The sequence below is a fragment of the Oryctolagus cuniculus genome, chromosome 10, assembly GCF_051225735.1.
Source record: "Oryctolagus cuniculus isolate XC-2025 breed Fujian yellow rabbit chromosome 10, ASM5122573v1, whole genome shotgun sequence".
NCBI classification, from domain to species: Eukaryota; Metazoa; Chordata; class Mammalia; order Lagomorpha; family Leporidae; genus Oryctolagus; species Oryctolagus cuniculus.
Genome location: NC_142876.1, coordinates 110379900 through 110393704, shown reverse-complemented (window position 1 = coordinate 110393704; position 13805 = coordinate 110379900). Strand labels below are relative to the sequence as shown.

The window sequence follows — 13805 nt, the reverse complement described above, 5'->3', positions numbered from 1 at the left end:
GCTGCCAGGACTATCTTCTTCACTCGGTCTGCTGTTTCTTCTGGAAACACCCTCACAGTCACACCCAGAAGTCTCCTGGCCAGCTGGGCATCCCGCAGCCCAGCCAGAAAAGGCAGCTGGTTCAGCACCTGCACACGGTGTCCTGAAGCCTCCCCCACCCCTTTCCTGAAGGTGCCTTGCACTCGTTTGCATCATTAGGTGTGAACACTGCCTTGTGACTTTCTATTCTGCTTTCTCTTCCGAGTATTGTGCTAGCTCTATTGTCTGTACATCATCACATCATATTATTCCATCTTTTGCCACTTGTGTTTACGTTCTAGGTCTATAATGAAATGTACACACTGCTCACTTGAAGTCCTTTTGCTAACGTTTCTCCAAAAATCTCCTGGTTGGTTTGTCCTGAGAGATTCCTTAGAAAACACTCGTAAGTAGAGTAAGTGTAAGTAAGAGAATGTGCTAGTCTAAGTACCACATTCTCACACATGCAAACGCAGCGCGGAGCTGCTTTCCCGTGTCACTGACACCTGAAAGACAGAAAGCCCTTGGCTCATGCTTTTGTCTCCTTGAATGTTTTCTAAAATGCTGCTCGGTTGCCATCTTGACTCGCACTTTGAGAAACCTGATGTCCACATGGTTTTCTTTGCCAGTGCCTTTACTCTTACTGCCTGAAAAGCCAACAAAGTTCTTCTTTCTCTTCAGCCGTCAGTCACGTTACAAGGATCTACCTATCGGTGTCAGGACATCTTGGGTTAGTTCTTTTCCTCCAAGAACACAGTGGAAACTCAGGATCTTGGTGGGTTTTTTTGTTTTTATAGAATTTTCTATGTCTCAGTTCTACTTTGGTTTTGTCCTTGCTGGACGCCAATTATACACATGCTAGTTGCCCTTTTTCCACCACTACACCCATACTTTGTGTGACCTCCCTCACTTTCATTTTCTTGGGTCCATTATTTCCACCCACCATGTCTGTTTCCACACCTTCTGTCCCATCTAGTCTCCCTTGGGGGCGTCTGAGGTCACTCTGCACTCGCTCGCTCGCTCTCTCTTCAGTTTAGTGAGCACTCACAGGCACATCTTACTTAACCATACTATGAGCTTTTGGATTCTTAATTTGTGGCCTGATTTCCTATCTGTTATTGCTTGCTTAATTCTGGTTGATGGGAGTGTTGTGCTACAATTCCTCTCTGTTGGCTTCCTACCCTGTTCCGATTTTACCTACACAGTTTCCTCATTTTTAGAAAAAGGACTTCTGTCTGAACGCTTGTGCATATCCCTTGGGTTTTTGTAGAGCAGCAGTGCAGTGGGCCTGCGGGGAAGGGAGTATTTGGTTTGGGGCTCCAGGAACGCCTCTGGCGCCGCGGAGGGAACTGCGGCTCAAGAAAGGCTCTGTCTTCTGATTCACAGCACCGGCACCTCAGCTTAGCTGCTTCCTTCTTTCCCGTCATCACCAAGCCTCCACGGTCAATCTCCCTGTGCCAAGTGCTGTCCTGTCTTCCAGAGGCACCACCCTCTGCCCCATGTGGCCCCACGGACTTCCCAAGCCCCTTCCCTTGGCTGCCAGGCGGCTCTCATGCACCGCACCTCATGTCTCCTCTCTTTCTCCACTGGGGTCAGCCTTTCACGGACACGAATGCTAGCTGCCGTCATCTGTGTCCCACCACCTCCACCACGAGGTCCACACCATGGCCTCTGTCCTGTGCAGTCCTCAGCTGGATCTGTATTCTGCACAGGGTCCCAACATCAACTCTGCTGCTCTAAGGGGCCTGCTGTGGAGTCCGGGAGCCCAGCCAGGGAGCTGAGAGAAGTCAAGTCTAAATGAGTGAGTTCCAGAAGCCACAGGAAGTGAAAATCCAGGAGACTTAGTGACAGAGTGGGCTGATTAGCCAAGAGGAGGGGTCAAGAACAACGCCAACTTTTGGGCTAAACACCTGAATGATGAAGCCATTTTTCCAATACAGGAAAGGACCTGGTTTCCTGTGCATCTGTTCATGCGTCTGGCCGTGCTGGAGATGAAACCTGGAAGCAGAGCTCTACAGATGGGAGACTGACACCAGGGACTGGGGTAAGGAACGAGAGACGAGGGCTTGGGCTTGGTCCTCTAGGCCACACGTACTTGGTCTGTGGAGCAGGCTTATCCTGCATGGAGCCTGGGAAGGGACCTGCAGGCAGGAGACCGAAGGAGCCAGGGAAACTGTTTCCCGAGGAACACATGGGCAGCCCCAACAGCAGCTCAGAGAGACGGGAAGCCAGGGCTGAGCAAGCCAGCGGAGGCGTGTGCCACAGAAGTCACGTGCAGCCCCCGGACAGAACGGTCAGTGAGCATAAGCCACCGTCTCCTAGGAGTCCCTAGGCCAAGGGTCCCCCCACTCAGGCTTCTCAATGTCAGGGGGCTGAGCAAACAGGTTTCCATGTTTTTGGTGACGACCATGATTTTCACACCCCAAGATAAAACACTGGTTTTGTTGTGATCCGACCTCTTGGCCTTCCAGTCATCGATTCATCCCTGGATACATTCTGACAAGCCCGTCCCTGTGTTGAGACCCCGCACAGACAGGTACATCAGACACAGCCCTGCCCCCAAGGAGCTCACAATCGCGGGTGGTGGGGCCACGGAACCACGGCATGAGGCGCTGACCTGGGAGCCCAGCTACCTCCAGCAGCTCCTGGACGGCAGCCTCAGTGCTTGGAAAACCAGACAGAGGCACGTATTTGAGGGACTCTCAGAAACCAGCTTACCTCTCCAGAAGGGACCGGAATGGCCGGAAAAGGGACTGCACCCAGCACATGTTTACCGGAATGGCCCGTTTCCTGATTTCAGTCTGGATGAACCAAGAATGGCTTCCAAAGAGCCAGAACGAGGGCGCCAAGCTGACCTCTCTCAATCAGCACTCACCTGCGCAGGTGGGGCGAGGCACTGCGAACCTGGGTCACTAAAACAGCCCTTTCTATCCCCCACAAGGCTCCGTCTACCAGCTTTAACTCCTTGCAGGACAGCACGGGAAACGTCAAGGCGGGATTCTCTGTAACGGAGTCTGGCCAGGAGAGGAGGAAGAGAACCAGTTAATCATGTTCCTAAGGACTCTTCCTTCTGGAAGAATCGCATTCGCCCTGCCGGCTTCTGCACATTCCACTAGCCAGTGTGGAAAGCCAGGCAGCTCTGACCTCCGGGTAAGAACCCCTCTGTCAGCATCCGGGGCGGGCCGCTCGGGTTTCTGGTGATGTTCTTCCCATAGGGGTTCCCACCTCACAGCAGCTATGCACTCTCTCCAAGTCCAAAGCAGCACCAGCACTGAGAGCTGCAGAAATCATAAATACCTTCAGGGGCCAGCGCTGTGATGCAGCAGGGTAACGCCCTGGCCTGAAGCACCAGCATCCCATATGGGCACCAGTTCTAGTCCCGACTGCTCCACTTGCAATCCAGCTCTCTGCTATGGCCTGGGAAAGCAGTAGAAGATGGCCCAAGTCCTTGGGCCCCTGCACCTGTATGTGAGACCTGGAGGAAGCTCCTGGATCCTGGCTTTAGATCGGCGAAGCAATGGTGGTTGTGGCCAACTGGGGAGTGAACCAGCAGATGGAAGACCTCTCTCTCTGCCTCTCCTCTGTGTTACTATTTCAAATAAATAATAAAAAAATTATAAATACCTTTAAAATCTTCTGTTGCTTGCTAAGACTTGAGGCGTCCCTTTAAGTCTCACAGCCACATCCTCAAGTTACACCAGGCCAGTGTCTTCCGTCAAGACAAATAACGGGAGATCTGTATCTGGCCAACAGGGAAACTTCTGGACTTTTCAAAAAAGTAAGAACCCAAGAGTTTCAAAGGGTTTATTTGATTGCTCCACATGATCACAGTCATGGTTTTACATCAGTAGAGTCTCATTACTCATAAACAAAATGCAGAGGAACACAAAAGCCCTCCTTGCCTCCCCACACTTCCACAGTGGTGCTGGGCTTTGGGGGAGCCAGGGGTCTAAGTCTTGGAACAGTCTGGGTTCAAGACCCGCTTCTAATTGTCTAAAGCACCTGGGAGGTGAATGGCAGCTCCCCAAAGGAGACACACACCGTGCAAGGTCAGTGTGACTGCGGGCGGAAGTCGCAGGAGGAGAACCCTCCTTGCCCTACGCGTCCCAGCTCCCCACCCCACATCGCTCTGATCAGCTCTGCGATGCTGCCTCGACGCTTGTTGCTCTCATCTATGCCACTCACAGAAGCACTCCTGTTCCCGGCAGGCAGGGCGATGGTGTCTCACAAGGAAATCGGTTAAGATGCATGCGTAGCTTCAGGGACAGAGCCGCCTGCGCAAGGCTGAGTCTACACCTAAGGGCGTGTTTAAATAGCTGCTGTATTTTCAAGAAAAAACAAGACGCCTCTGCTACATGCAGTGCGTGACGGAAGCATCACTCTCCACTGGATGACCCAAGACATTGTCGAGCACGGGGTGCACATCATATTAGGATGAACTTTATTTTGACAATAAAGTACAATTCATTCATACACTTAAAAAAATACAAATACATGATTTCCTTGTCGTCCCAGAAAGATGTGTGTGATGTTACCAGCTGCCTCCCCGAAGGGCCTCTGCTCCTGTCAGCAACTCTAGGTAACTGGAATAGCTTGTGCAACTCGAGGGAGGTCCCCAGTGTGTCCTGACAGTGAGGAAGGAGGACACAGACACCCTGGGAAATGCTGCCTCCCCACCCCCCCACCCCCCGGGGGGCCAGGAGCCACAGGGCCCTGAAGCTCTGGCTTGGTGCTGGCTGGGCATCTACAGACACAGCCCCGTGGACACAGCACGGGGACGCCAGCCTGCTAGAAGCTGGTGCTTCCCAAACAAGGTCTGGGCAGTCTGGTTCCCGACTCCTGCATTCAATGCTGTCCCCTGTGGAGACACTTCCCCAGGGAACAGGGGAACCTCACCCACTGGACCCAAGCACACTTTCAAGTTGGAAACCTGGGGAGAGCTGAGTGGGTTGAGAGCTCTCTCGCTCGCTCAGCCCTGCTGCCCCCAGCACAGGCTCAGGACACACCCGAGTCCTGAAGGGCACCCCTGGAGAGCGAGTGAGCCCCTCCCTAGCACGTACTGTTTGTTCTTGGTGTTCTGTTCGGCTGTTCCTTGGCGAGGCCCCTAAGCATGTACCCAGCTGCGCCTCTTTCCTGAAACAACCGTGAATCTACAGACTGGACCTGTGGTCCAGGAGAGGGTGAAGAGAAGCTTAATTGTTCAGTAGGCTACTACTCTCCTCCAGCCGTTTGTCCACCACAGTGACGCTGGGAACTTTTGCAAAGCGACAGCCCGTGGCGAGCAGGCTCACGCGACTGGTGCCGATGGCAGGCAGCATGATGCAGCTCTTCCTAGTCAGAACGTCCTTGACACTGCGAGACAGACAGTGTCTAGGGAGCTGACCCCTGCGAATTAAACCAGACACCTGCAGAGCCAGTGAAACCAGGCAGCCCCCCAGCAGCCCGCCTGGATCGACTCGGACACAATGGTGCTCGTCATCTCTCTCTTTCTGAACAGATGCCAAAGAAAAGAAACATCACACGGACGGAAGGACAAGGAGGGCAAGGTCAAGTCCGACTTGTTTGTGCAGAGGCGGAACTCCAGGTCGCTGCACTTGCTCTCTGTGCAGATGGACGCACTGCTCAGGCTGCAGATTTGCTGGTCTGGTGACGGCAAGGACGTGACAAGGAGGGGTAGGAGGAAGGAGATCTGCGAACCCCCCAGCTGGCCAGCCGGGGCGGGCTCCCCTCTCTCCTCCTGCTGTCCACTGAACACGGAGCCGTGTGGCCCACAGGCTCAGGCGGTAGCTTCACCCTTTCTGAAAGGGCGCTCCGCCCGCGCGGGGGCCGTGAGGCAGTCCTCGGGTCCCACGCTTAGGAGCACAGCACTGGTGGCTGCAGAGGCTCGAAAGGCTGAAACTACAAAGCACGGCCCGTGGGTGACTCAGGCACAGACCCAGGGGAGCGCACGGTGTCACCACAACACACAAGCGACAAGAGCACAGCTGTCATGGGATGCCCTGGCAGCTCACTGGACCATGGGCAGGCAGCGGGGGCTTCGCCTGGCGAGGGCCAGGCCCCCGGCAGCCAGGGTCACGTGGGTGGCCACGGTGAGGGCACGGGGGCTCTGCTAGCACATGGCTACATGGAATTACAATGATCACGGTACCACTCAGAGAACACGGGGAACACACACACCACCCTGGGCTGCCAGGCGCGGGCGTCAGCCCCGGGCTCCAGAGTGCTTCCTGGGGGAAGCACTCTCCAGGGCTTCTGCCCGCTGTGCTTGGAGGCGGGAGGAGCAAGGCATGGTGTTGGGGGGACGCGGATGAGGGTTTGTCACTGTCGTGTGGGAGATGAATCCTTCTGCCGTGGATGGGGGCCCCTCCCAGAGGACTCTGCATGAGTGTGCATTAAATCAGATGCATAGAAAGGAAAGATGGATCATGGAAATTCACAGTTATTGCAGCCATTAAAGTGTCTAAGATTCTGTGTAACCAATATCCTAAGACAACCGGCTCTTAACTAGTTGTCCTGAGTTGCTACTGTAGAGTTTACTGCATTTTATCTACTTGCTTACCTGAAATAACAGAGCAGTTATAATACTGATTACTTATGATAGTATTCTGTTAATAAAATAAGGATTTATACAAAGCAATATTGGACTTTTTAAACAGTTAGATGCTATGTTACTTGGCACAGTTAGTAATAATGATTGTGTAAAGACTTCAGCCAGTCCTAGAGGGACTTCTCTTCTCTGTATGAAAATATGGAAGTGTCTGAATTTGTTCCTAGCATTTAAGTTTTTGGTCTACTCTCTCACACATTCATCTAGGGTTCTGTCTTTCTACCAGGTAAGTGGAGTTCCTTGTGAGGTCTCTATTGCTAATTTTGTGGACTGAAACGCTTGCCTTTCACACACAAATACTACCTATACAGTGTATATATATATATTTATATATATTTATATATTTATATATTTATATTATATAAAGTTTACTTACGTATTTTCATCAACCATATCAGGTCTACTTAATTTTTTGCCCATTGTCAATAAAAGAGCATTAATGCAGCAAGTTTTTGGGGTTTTGTTTTGTCTCTGGTTTTTTAGGATCTCGTTTCTTCTTTTCCTAGGTTGGGTTTTCATATGCGCGGACAGAGGGGCGCAGAGAGCTGAGCTGGGTGGGCTGGGAGCCAGTTCAACATCTACTTGGCTGGTGGCACCGTTTCAAGGCTGACGGTTGGTGGCTGAGACGCAACCTTTGGACAGAGGGGGGCGGAGCCCAGGGTGCCAATGCTAAATGAAATCAGGACCTCTGTTCCGTGAAACGGGAGCCCTGCAGGCCCACAGGGGCCCATCCAGCTGTGGGGCAGAGGGAAAAGAGAGAGACAAAAGTGCCCTGGGTCTGGTCTGAGGCTTGCAGCCCCTGGACGTGCCCCTGTGTGGTGTGCGGTTGTTTGGGGGAGTCGGGGTCCCCTGCCCAGGCTGTCTACACAATTGTGCTGATGCCACTGGGTTTGGCCTTGCTGCTGGTGGGGGGTGGCGGGGCAGGGGGCTGCCCGTGGTGGTGCCCAGTGTGCCCCGCGTGGGCTGAGGGCAGCGGTGGGTGGCCATGAGCATGAGCCCCATAGGATGGGTACCCGCCGTGGGGGCCGTGGTGGTACTGGTGGGTGTGCTGGATGTGCTGAGGAGGGTGGTAGTGGTGGTGGTGGTGGTAGGGGGGTGGATTCTGCTGCATGTGGCAGTACTGGGCATGGTGCCCGTGCACCTGGGCCTGCGGCAGGCCCTCTGTGGGCCCCGGGTGATGGCCAGCCGAGGAGTGCTGAGGGTGGGGCAGGATTGGTGGGTGGGGGGGCGGTGGGGGTGGGACTGAGGGTGGGTGGGCCTGGGGAGGGGGCTTCCCTCTCTTACTCCCAAATAAGGAGCCCAGGAGGGAGGATGAATGAGGCATAGGCTGGTGTGGGCGAGATGGACACTCTCGTGTTGATGTAGCTCTCCGGCGCATGTGAGGACTGCTAATGATGGAGCCCTAAAAAGGAAATTCATAGAAACCATAATTAAAAGATCTTAAAGCACGCATGTCAGAATGATTCTTTCTTTAATGTAGAAATTCACCCACTGACTGCTAAGCCTTCGTTCAGCTCGCTGGCCACAGGAGGAGGGCTGGGGAGGCAGAACTCGGGCCCCTGCCTCCTGGCATGGTACTACGCAGGACGGCTGGGGGGGCAGCTGGACCCTGACAAAAGTGAGGGGAGGGGAGGGCGGGACGGACCCCATGTGACTTCCGCTCTTTCTGACGGACACTTTGGAGCTGGGCGCGTGCCGGAAGCCTCAGAGCACAGAGACTGGGTGGGTGTCTGAGCTGTGTGTGCTGAGTGGGTGCTCACATGGTGCCCTACCCTCTCCTGGCAGCTCTCGACTGGACAGGGGCACTGGTCCTGCCCGGGGACGTTGGCAGGGCTCTGGGCAGGAGGTGACAGGGACAGGTGCAACTTCCAAGGCTGCTTTGGGGATGTGGGCTGCCTAGGCACGTCACTGCGGCTGCCTACAGCAAACCAAACAGGGAGAAGCAGGAAACAGAGACTGGTCTGCAAGCCGAGGTGGAGATGTGGACAGTGACACAGAGATGGCCGGAGGTGAACGGTCTCGTGAACTCCACACTGACAAGTTCTTTCTCTAAGACGCTCCTCCTCCCAGGAGCTGAGCTATTCCACGGGGTCCTGACTGCAGACACACAGCAATGGAGACTCCGAGGAGGGAGCGATGGGGATGTGGAGCGCGGAGGGAGGAGTTGGGCGGAAACATCCAACAGCAAAAGCGGCGGTGAGGGGGGCAGTGGCCGGCGCCTTACCCCGCTGAGCGGTGGTAGCCGCGGCAGAGCCCCCGGTGGCTGCGGATGGTTAACCATGCTAGGGGAGCACAAGGGACACGGGGGAAGCAGGAACTCAAACACAAGATCCGGAACCACCCTCCCCCACACTGTTCAGCCTGGAACAAGCAGTGCGAGGCATGGATGCTGCTGGCATGCACCGGCCGAGGCGGGCGGGGCGGGGCGGGGTGTGTCTGCGTCTCTGTGCGGTGGGGGACGAAGAGCCAAAACGACAAAGACCACAGACAGAAACCCAGGAGTGGGGAGGCGACACAGGACAGCCAGCTGGACGGAGGCGCTTCCTACTTACTTCCACATTGCTCTCTAGCGATCCCGCACTGCTGCGACGCCCTCGCTTCCCTGCCCAGAACATGCAATACCAGAGGTTAGACACGGACACCAGGCCTGGGGCGCTGCCTGCCTGTCTGGCACTGCCACCGCGGCGGAGCCCGCACGGCTGCCCAGAGCAAGTGCAGGTTCAGGGGCCCACCTGCCCGCAAGCACCCAGTACAAGGGGCAGAGGAGGGGCTCCGTGGGGAAGCCGCAGAAGCACACTAGCCAGATTGCTTTTTCCAAGTGGAGCTTTAAAAAGCAAGAAAAAAAAAAAAAAAGAAAAAGAAAAATTTAAACTAGCCCAGAACTTGACACCCTCCTCTTGGAGCAGCAGTCTGTGGGGAGGGGCCTTGGGGCTGTGGCATGGGTACAGGTGGGCCTGGTGCCCCCGACTCCAGTCTGTCCTCCCCAGACTACAGGCTGGCCTCGGCCGTCTGCTGATGGGGCAGTGGCCGAGGGCAGCATGGCGACAGTGACTGTGCGATCCATCCTCTCAGCCCCGACTTCCCGCAGATTTCATATATATGTATATATACACGCACACACACGTATGTACACACATGCATACACATGTATAACACATGAACCCACACGTATGTACACAGTATATGTGTACACACAGGCACATATATGTATACACACATATATACGTGCACACATATATGTATATACACGCACACACATATACATATATACACACACGTGTGTGTATACACGTGCACACACACATATACATATATTCCTCTCCCCTTTCGCGGCAGGACAGGGATCAATGGTTAAGAAAGCACATCTGGGTCCCCTCTTCCTTCTGGGGGCTTATTCTGGTTTGTGCGGTGACTGTGGCCAGGGTGAGGAGGCAGAGCCGGGTGCTGAGGCGAACCCTTCCTCCCTGCCCTGGCCCTGGTCCCAACCTCTCCTCTGCCAGCACTGCTGCCGGATGCTGCACGGCCTCCCTGAGGCCAGCAGGCCTCTTCTGTCTTCTTCACCAGGCCCTGGCCCCTGGCGCAGCGGGCACGCAGTGTGTGTACGCTAAGTAACGGAAGGCTGAGTCTTTGTTTTGGCTTGGGGTGCACATGGCGCATCCTGGCCTCCACCAGTCCTTTGGAGGACTTCCCTGTGGGTCTATGCAGGACGCGGTACCTGGCGCACAGTGGGTGCCCAGCCTCAGCAGCAGCTCTGGGGTAAGGACAGGAAGCGCAGAGCGTCTTCCCATTGCACTTTCTGTGAGCTCCCACGGCACAGCACCAGGACAGAGTCCAGCAGCACACTGCGCTCATCAGTGTCACCCTGTCCACGTCAGTGAAGAATGAAGCCGTAACTCCGAGGCTGGTCCAACGTCCACGGGGAAGGTTCACGCCCCAGCCTGCCTGTCCACCCTTGAGGCTGATAGTACAGCTGCACTGGCTTCTGAGCTGCAGCCAAGGCCAGGTTAGACCGCCCGGCCTGGAAGATGGAAGAGGCCGCTCCTCCTGTTCACACCGTGGGGAGCTGCACGTACTGGGAGAAGGGCACGTCTGTGAGTCCCCAGGCCTCGCCGTGCTCATCCTAGTGTGCTGGCCAGTGCCCAGGACAGGACTCGGTCCTGGGCCTAGCACGCAGACTCAGGGCTGTCTGCTCCCTTTGCTTTGCCTGCTGACCCCCACACTCCGGTTCCAGGCAGAAGCCAGGTCAACAGAGGTTGCGCTGGAGTCTGGCCTGTGTGAGGCGGTCCTCAGGTCCCCTGGCCTGTGTGAGACACTGCAGATTAGGGGAAAGCATGTCCCCCTGGGAGGACCAAAGGGGTCTCTGGCCCTTGTTTCCAGTCAGAAGGGGAGGGTCACGTGCCCTCATCTGCTACTGGATCCAGAAGACGGGCAGGCCTTTCTTCCCTCCTAGCAACACGAGGATGCCCGCGGAGCTGGAGTCCAGCCTCCCAGGAGGAGACTCCTCAGCAGGGATGTGGCCACCCGGCAGTTCTTTGACACTTCGCCTCAGCTTCCCCATTTGTGACACGCAAAGACACCCCACCACCACCCGACGCCCCGCCTTGGATGCTCTGAGCACCAGACACCCCCAGCGCTGCAGAGCCACCCGGGAATGTGGAGAGCTACAGGCCCGCTGTCCCTGGGGTTTGAAGTCTGCTCTCCAGCCCCTGTAAGGCCTGTGGAGCCTCCCCCGCTGACAAACAAGGGCCAAGGATGGCCTCTCTGCCAGTGTCCTGCAGCCCATTCCAGCTACTCTGCTTCCGCTGCGGGGCTGGGAGCCAGGCTTGGGCAACTGGTGCTGTCCTGACCTGAACTTGAGACCCCTGCTCCTCCTCCTCCTGCCCCACGTGGGCTTACGGAGGCGGCTCTGGATGGGGTTGTCGGAGTGAAGTGCGACGTCTCAGGACCGTCTCTTCCATTTCAGAGCTAAGCAAGGATGTAGGGAGACCCTTGGGGCTCTCTCCAAACTCAAGTCCCAGGACACTCCACTCAGAGGCACAGCCACAGCACACCTGCCCATGGCAAACCTGTGCCAGACATCCCATGCACACTTGCAGGCAGTCTCCAGTACTCACTCAAACCTACGTGCCAATGGGGGAAGCGACCACCCACGTGCACACTGGCCTGTCCCACCCTCCTCCCAAGTGGTGCTACTTTCAGATGCCCCCCACCCTAACTTTGATCCTAAAGGACCTTGGGTGAACCCACTCCAGCAGCGCCCCTCCTGGAGTCAGATCAGGCCTGCAGGACTCCCAACACGGTTCTTCTCAGCATGGCTGCTTCCTCTGTAGCAGACTGGGCTGGGGGCGGGGCCTCCCCCGCTATACAGGGTCCGAGCAGTGCTAGGCTGGGCGGGTGATCTCGCTCCGTTACAATGGCCACAACACAGACAGCAATGCACACCTGTCCGGCACTGACTGTGCACTGTGTGACTCCTCACCGCAGCTGGACAAACTGAGGTCCAGAGACTGACCATGGCCAGGCACTGACAGAGTGGCAGGTGAGCAGAGAGATGAGTCAGGTCCTCTGCCTCTGGAATGGGTGACTGTGTCAGGGCCCCGCTGGACTTGGCATGGAGGGGGTGATGGAGCCAGGCAATCGACAGCACGGCCCCTCCTTGGACCCCAGGCTGCGTCTTCCATCTGCCAGGAGCGCTGGTCACTGCCACCAACTCTCCCGGATGAGGCTGCCCTGCTGCAGGACGCGGGCAGGTGACAGGTACCTCCCGGAGCAGGTCCTGGAAGCCTGGAAAACGTCCTCTCGGCAGTGGGCAGGTCAGCTGAGAGGCCAGGATGTCGTGGGGTCCTCAGAGAGTGTCCACCATGATGTCACCCATGTGGGCAGGTCCAAGGCCTGTCACCGCTGTTCGCTTAACGTTTGCCAGGTCTTGATCTTGGGCACGCAAGGCCCTCATGCCGCTGGACTGAACACAGGACGGAGTCCCAGCTGGAGGAAGACTAAGGCCACGGAACTCAGTGTGCAGAGCCGAGGCCCCTTCCTTCTATCTCTTAGAACGCCAGAGGCTCCTGGGGCACGTGCAGATAGGCTTCCTTCCGGGCCATCAAACTGTGGGCACCTTTTGTTCCCCAGGTTCATGCTGGGCCAAGGCCACGTCCAAGGTGGATCATCTCCTAGACGGAGCTGTGACCGCCAATCAGTGGCGGCTCCTTCCTGTGCGCCCTGCTCTGGGAGGACAGTGCCAGAGGGCCCGGCTCTTTTCAGCAAGCTCACCCTGCCTCCGTCTCAGACACAATGCTGCAGGGGCCTCAGTGTGTGAGGCGGCATCACGCCAGCCCCGGGGAGCTCACGGCTTAGAGCCAGGCCAGAGCAGGTGGCCTCTGGCTCAAACAGCCCCCTCCCCTAAGCCCTGGGTGCACGGAGCTCCCTAGGAGCTGTTTGTGGGTTTCCTCCTTCACTGTAAGTGCAGAGTAACTTGACCCTTGGAGGCCTCAGCTGAGAATCCACAAATACAGTGCCAGAGTGACAATAAACGTTAAGTGTCCGCTGCTTGGAGCGCTGCTCCTCACATGGACGTGGGCCTGGATATGTGGCTCTGTCCGGTCCTCTAGTCTGCCAGATGGTGGACAGGCACAGGCCCGACCAATGGACCTGGCACAGCTGAGGCTGCCCGTAAGACCCTCAGCTCTGACAAAGTCACTGCTACCAAAGCAGGGTGGGGCAGACTGGGCGCTTGGGGCACCCAGTGGCTCAGGAAAGGGAGAGGACAGAGTCAGCCACACTGCACAAACTCAGAGTCCCGGGGCCCACAGCCTGCAGGAGCCCAAAGCCGGACCAACCAGGCCGCCAGAAAACCAGTACTTTTCAGCCAGGGATGATCTTGCTCCCCAGAAGACACCGGGTGATTCCCGGGACATTCGTGATTGTCACGAGGTGGTACTGCCACCCAGTGGTCAGGGCCAGGAATGCTGCTCAACCCCCCGCGAGGCCCAGCACAGCCCCCGTGGCCAGGAGTGACGCGGCCCAAATCGTCAGCAGCGCCAGCCTAAGAAGCCCTGGCTTCCACCCTCCGGCTGGCAATGATTTCTGATTTTTACAATGGAAAAAATCAAAATCATGACAAAACAAAAGAAAAACAAACTCCAACTCAAGGGGGAAAAAAAAGAGAGTAAAACACTTCCGA

At 56.2% G+C, this 13805-nt stretch overlaps 1 protein-coding gene across 15 annotated transcripts in view; it reads right to left on the bottom strand.

The window, feature by feature from the left end:
• Window positions 1-4436: 4436 nt before the first annotated feature.
• The window catches only part of IQSEC1 (IQ motif and Sec7 domain ArfGEF 1), a 297408-nt gene continuing 288039 nt past the window's right edge, over window positions 4437-13805 (bottom strand). For 8 of the 15 annotated variants that reach the window (XM_051852615.3, XM_089306546.1, XM_051852620.3 and 5 more), the window contains 2 exons: window positions 9178-9227; window positions 4437-8027 (listed from right to left, as the gene is read on the bottom strand). In XM_051852615.3, the coding sequence (XP_051708575.1) occupies window positions 7488-8027; window positions 9178-9227 (590 nt within the window). In that variant the 3' untranslated portion in view covers window positions 4437-7487. Of the gene's footprint in view, window positions 8028-8079; window positions 8908-9177; window positions 9228-13805 lie in introns of those variants that run through there. The other 7 variants (XM_089306549.1, XM_051852622.3, XM_002713127.6 and 4 more) reach the window with 5 other exon arrangements.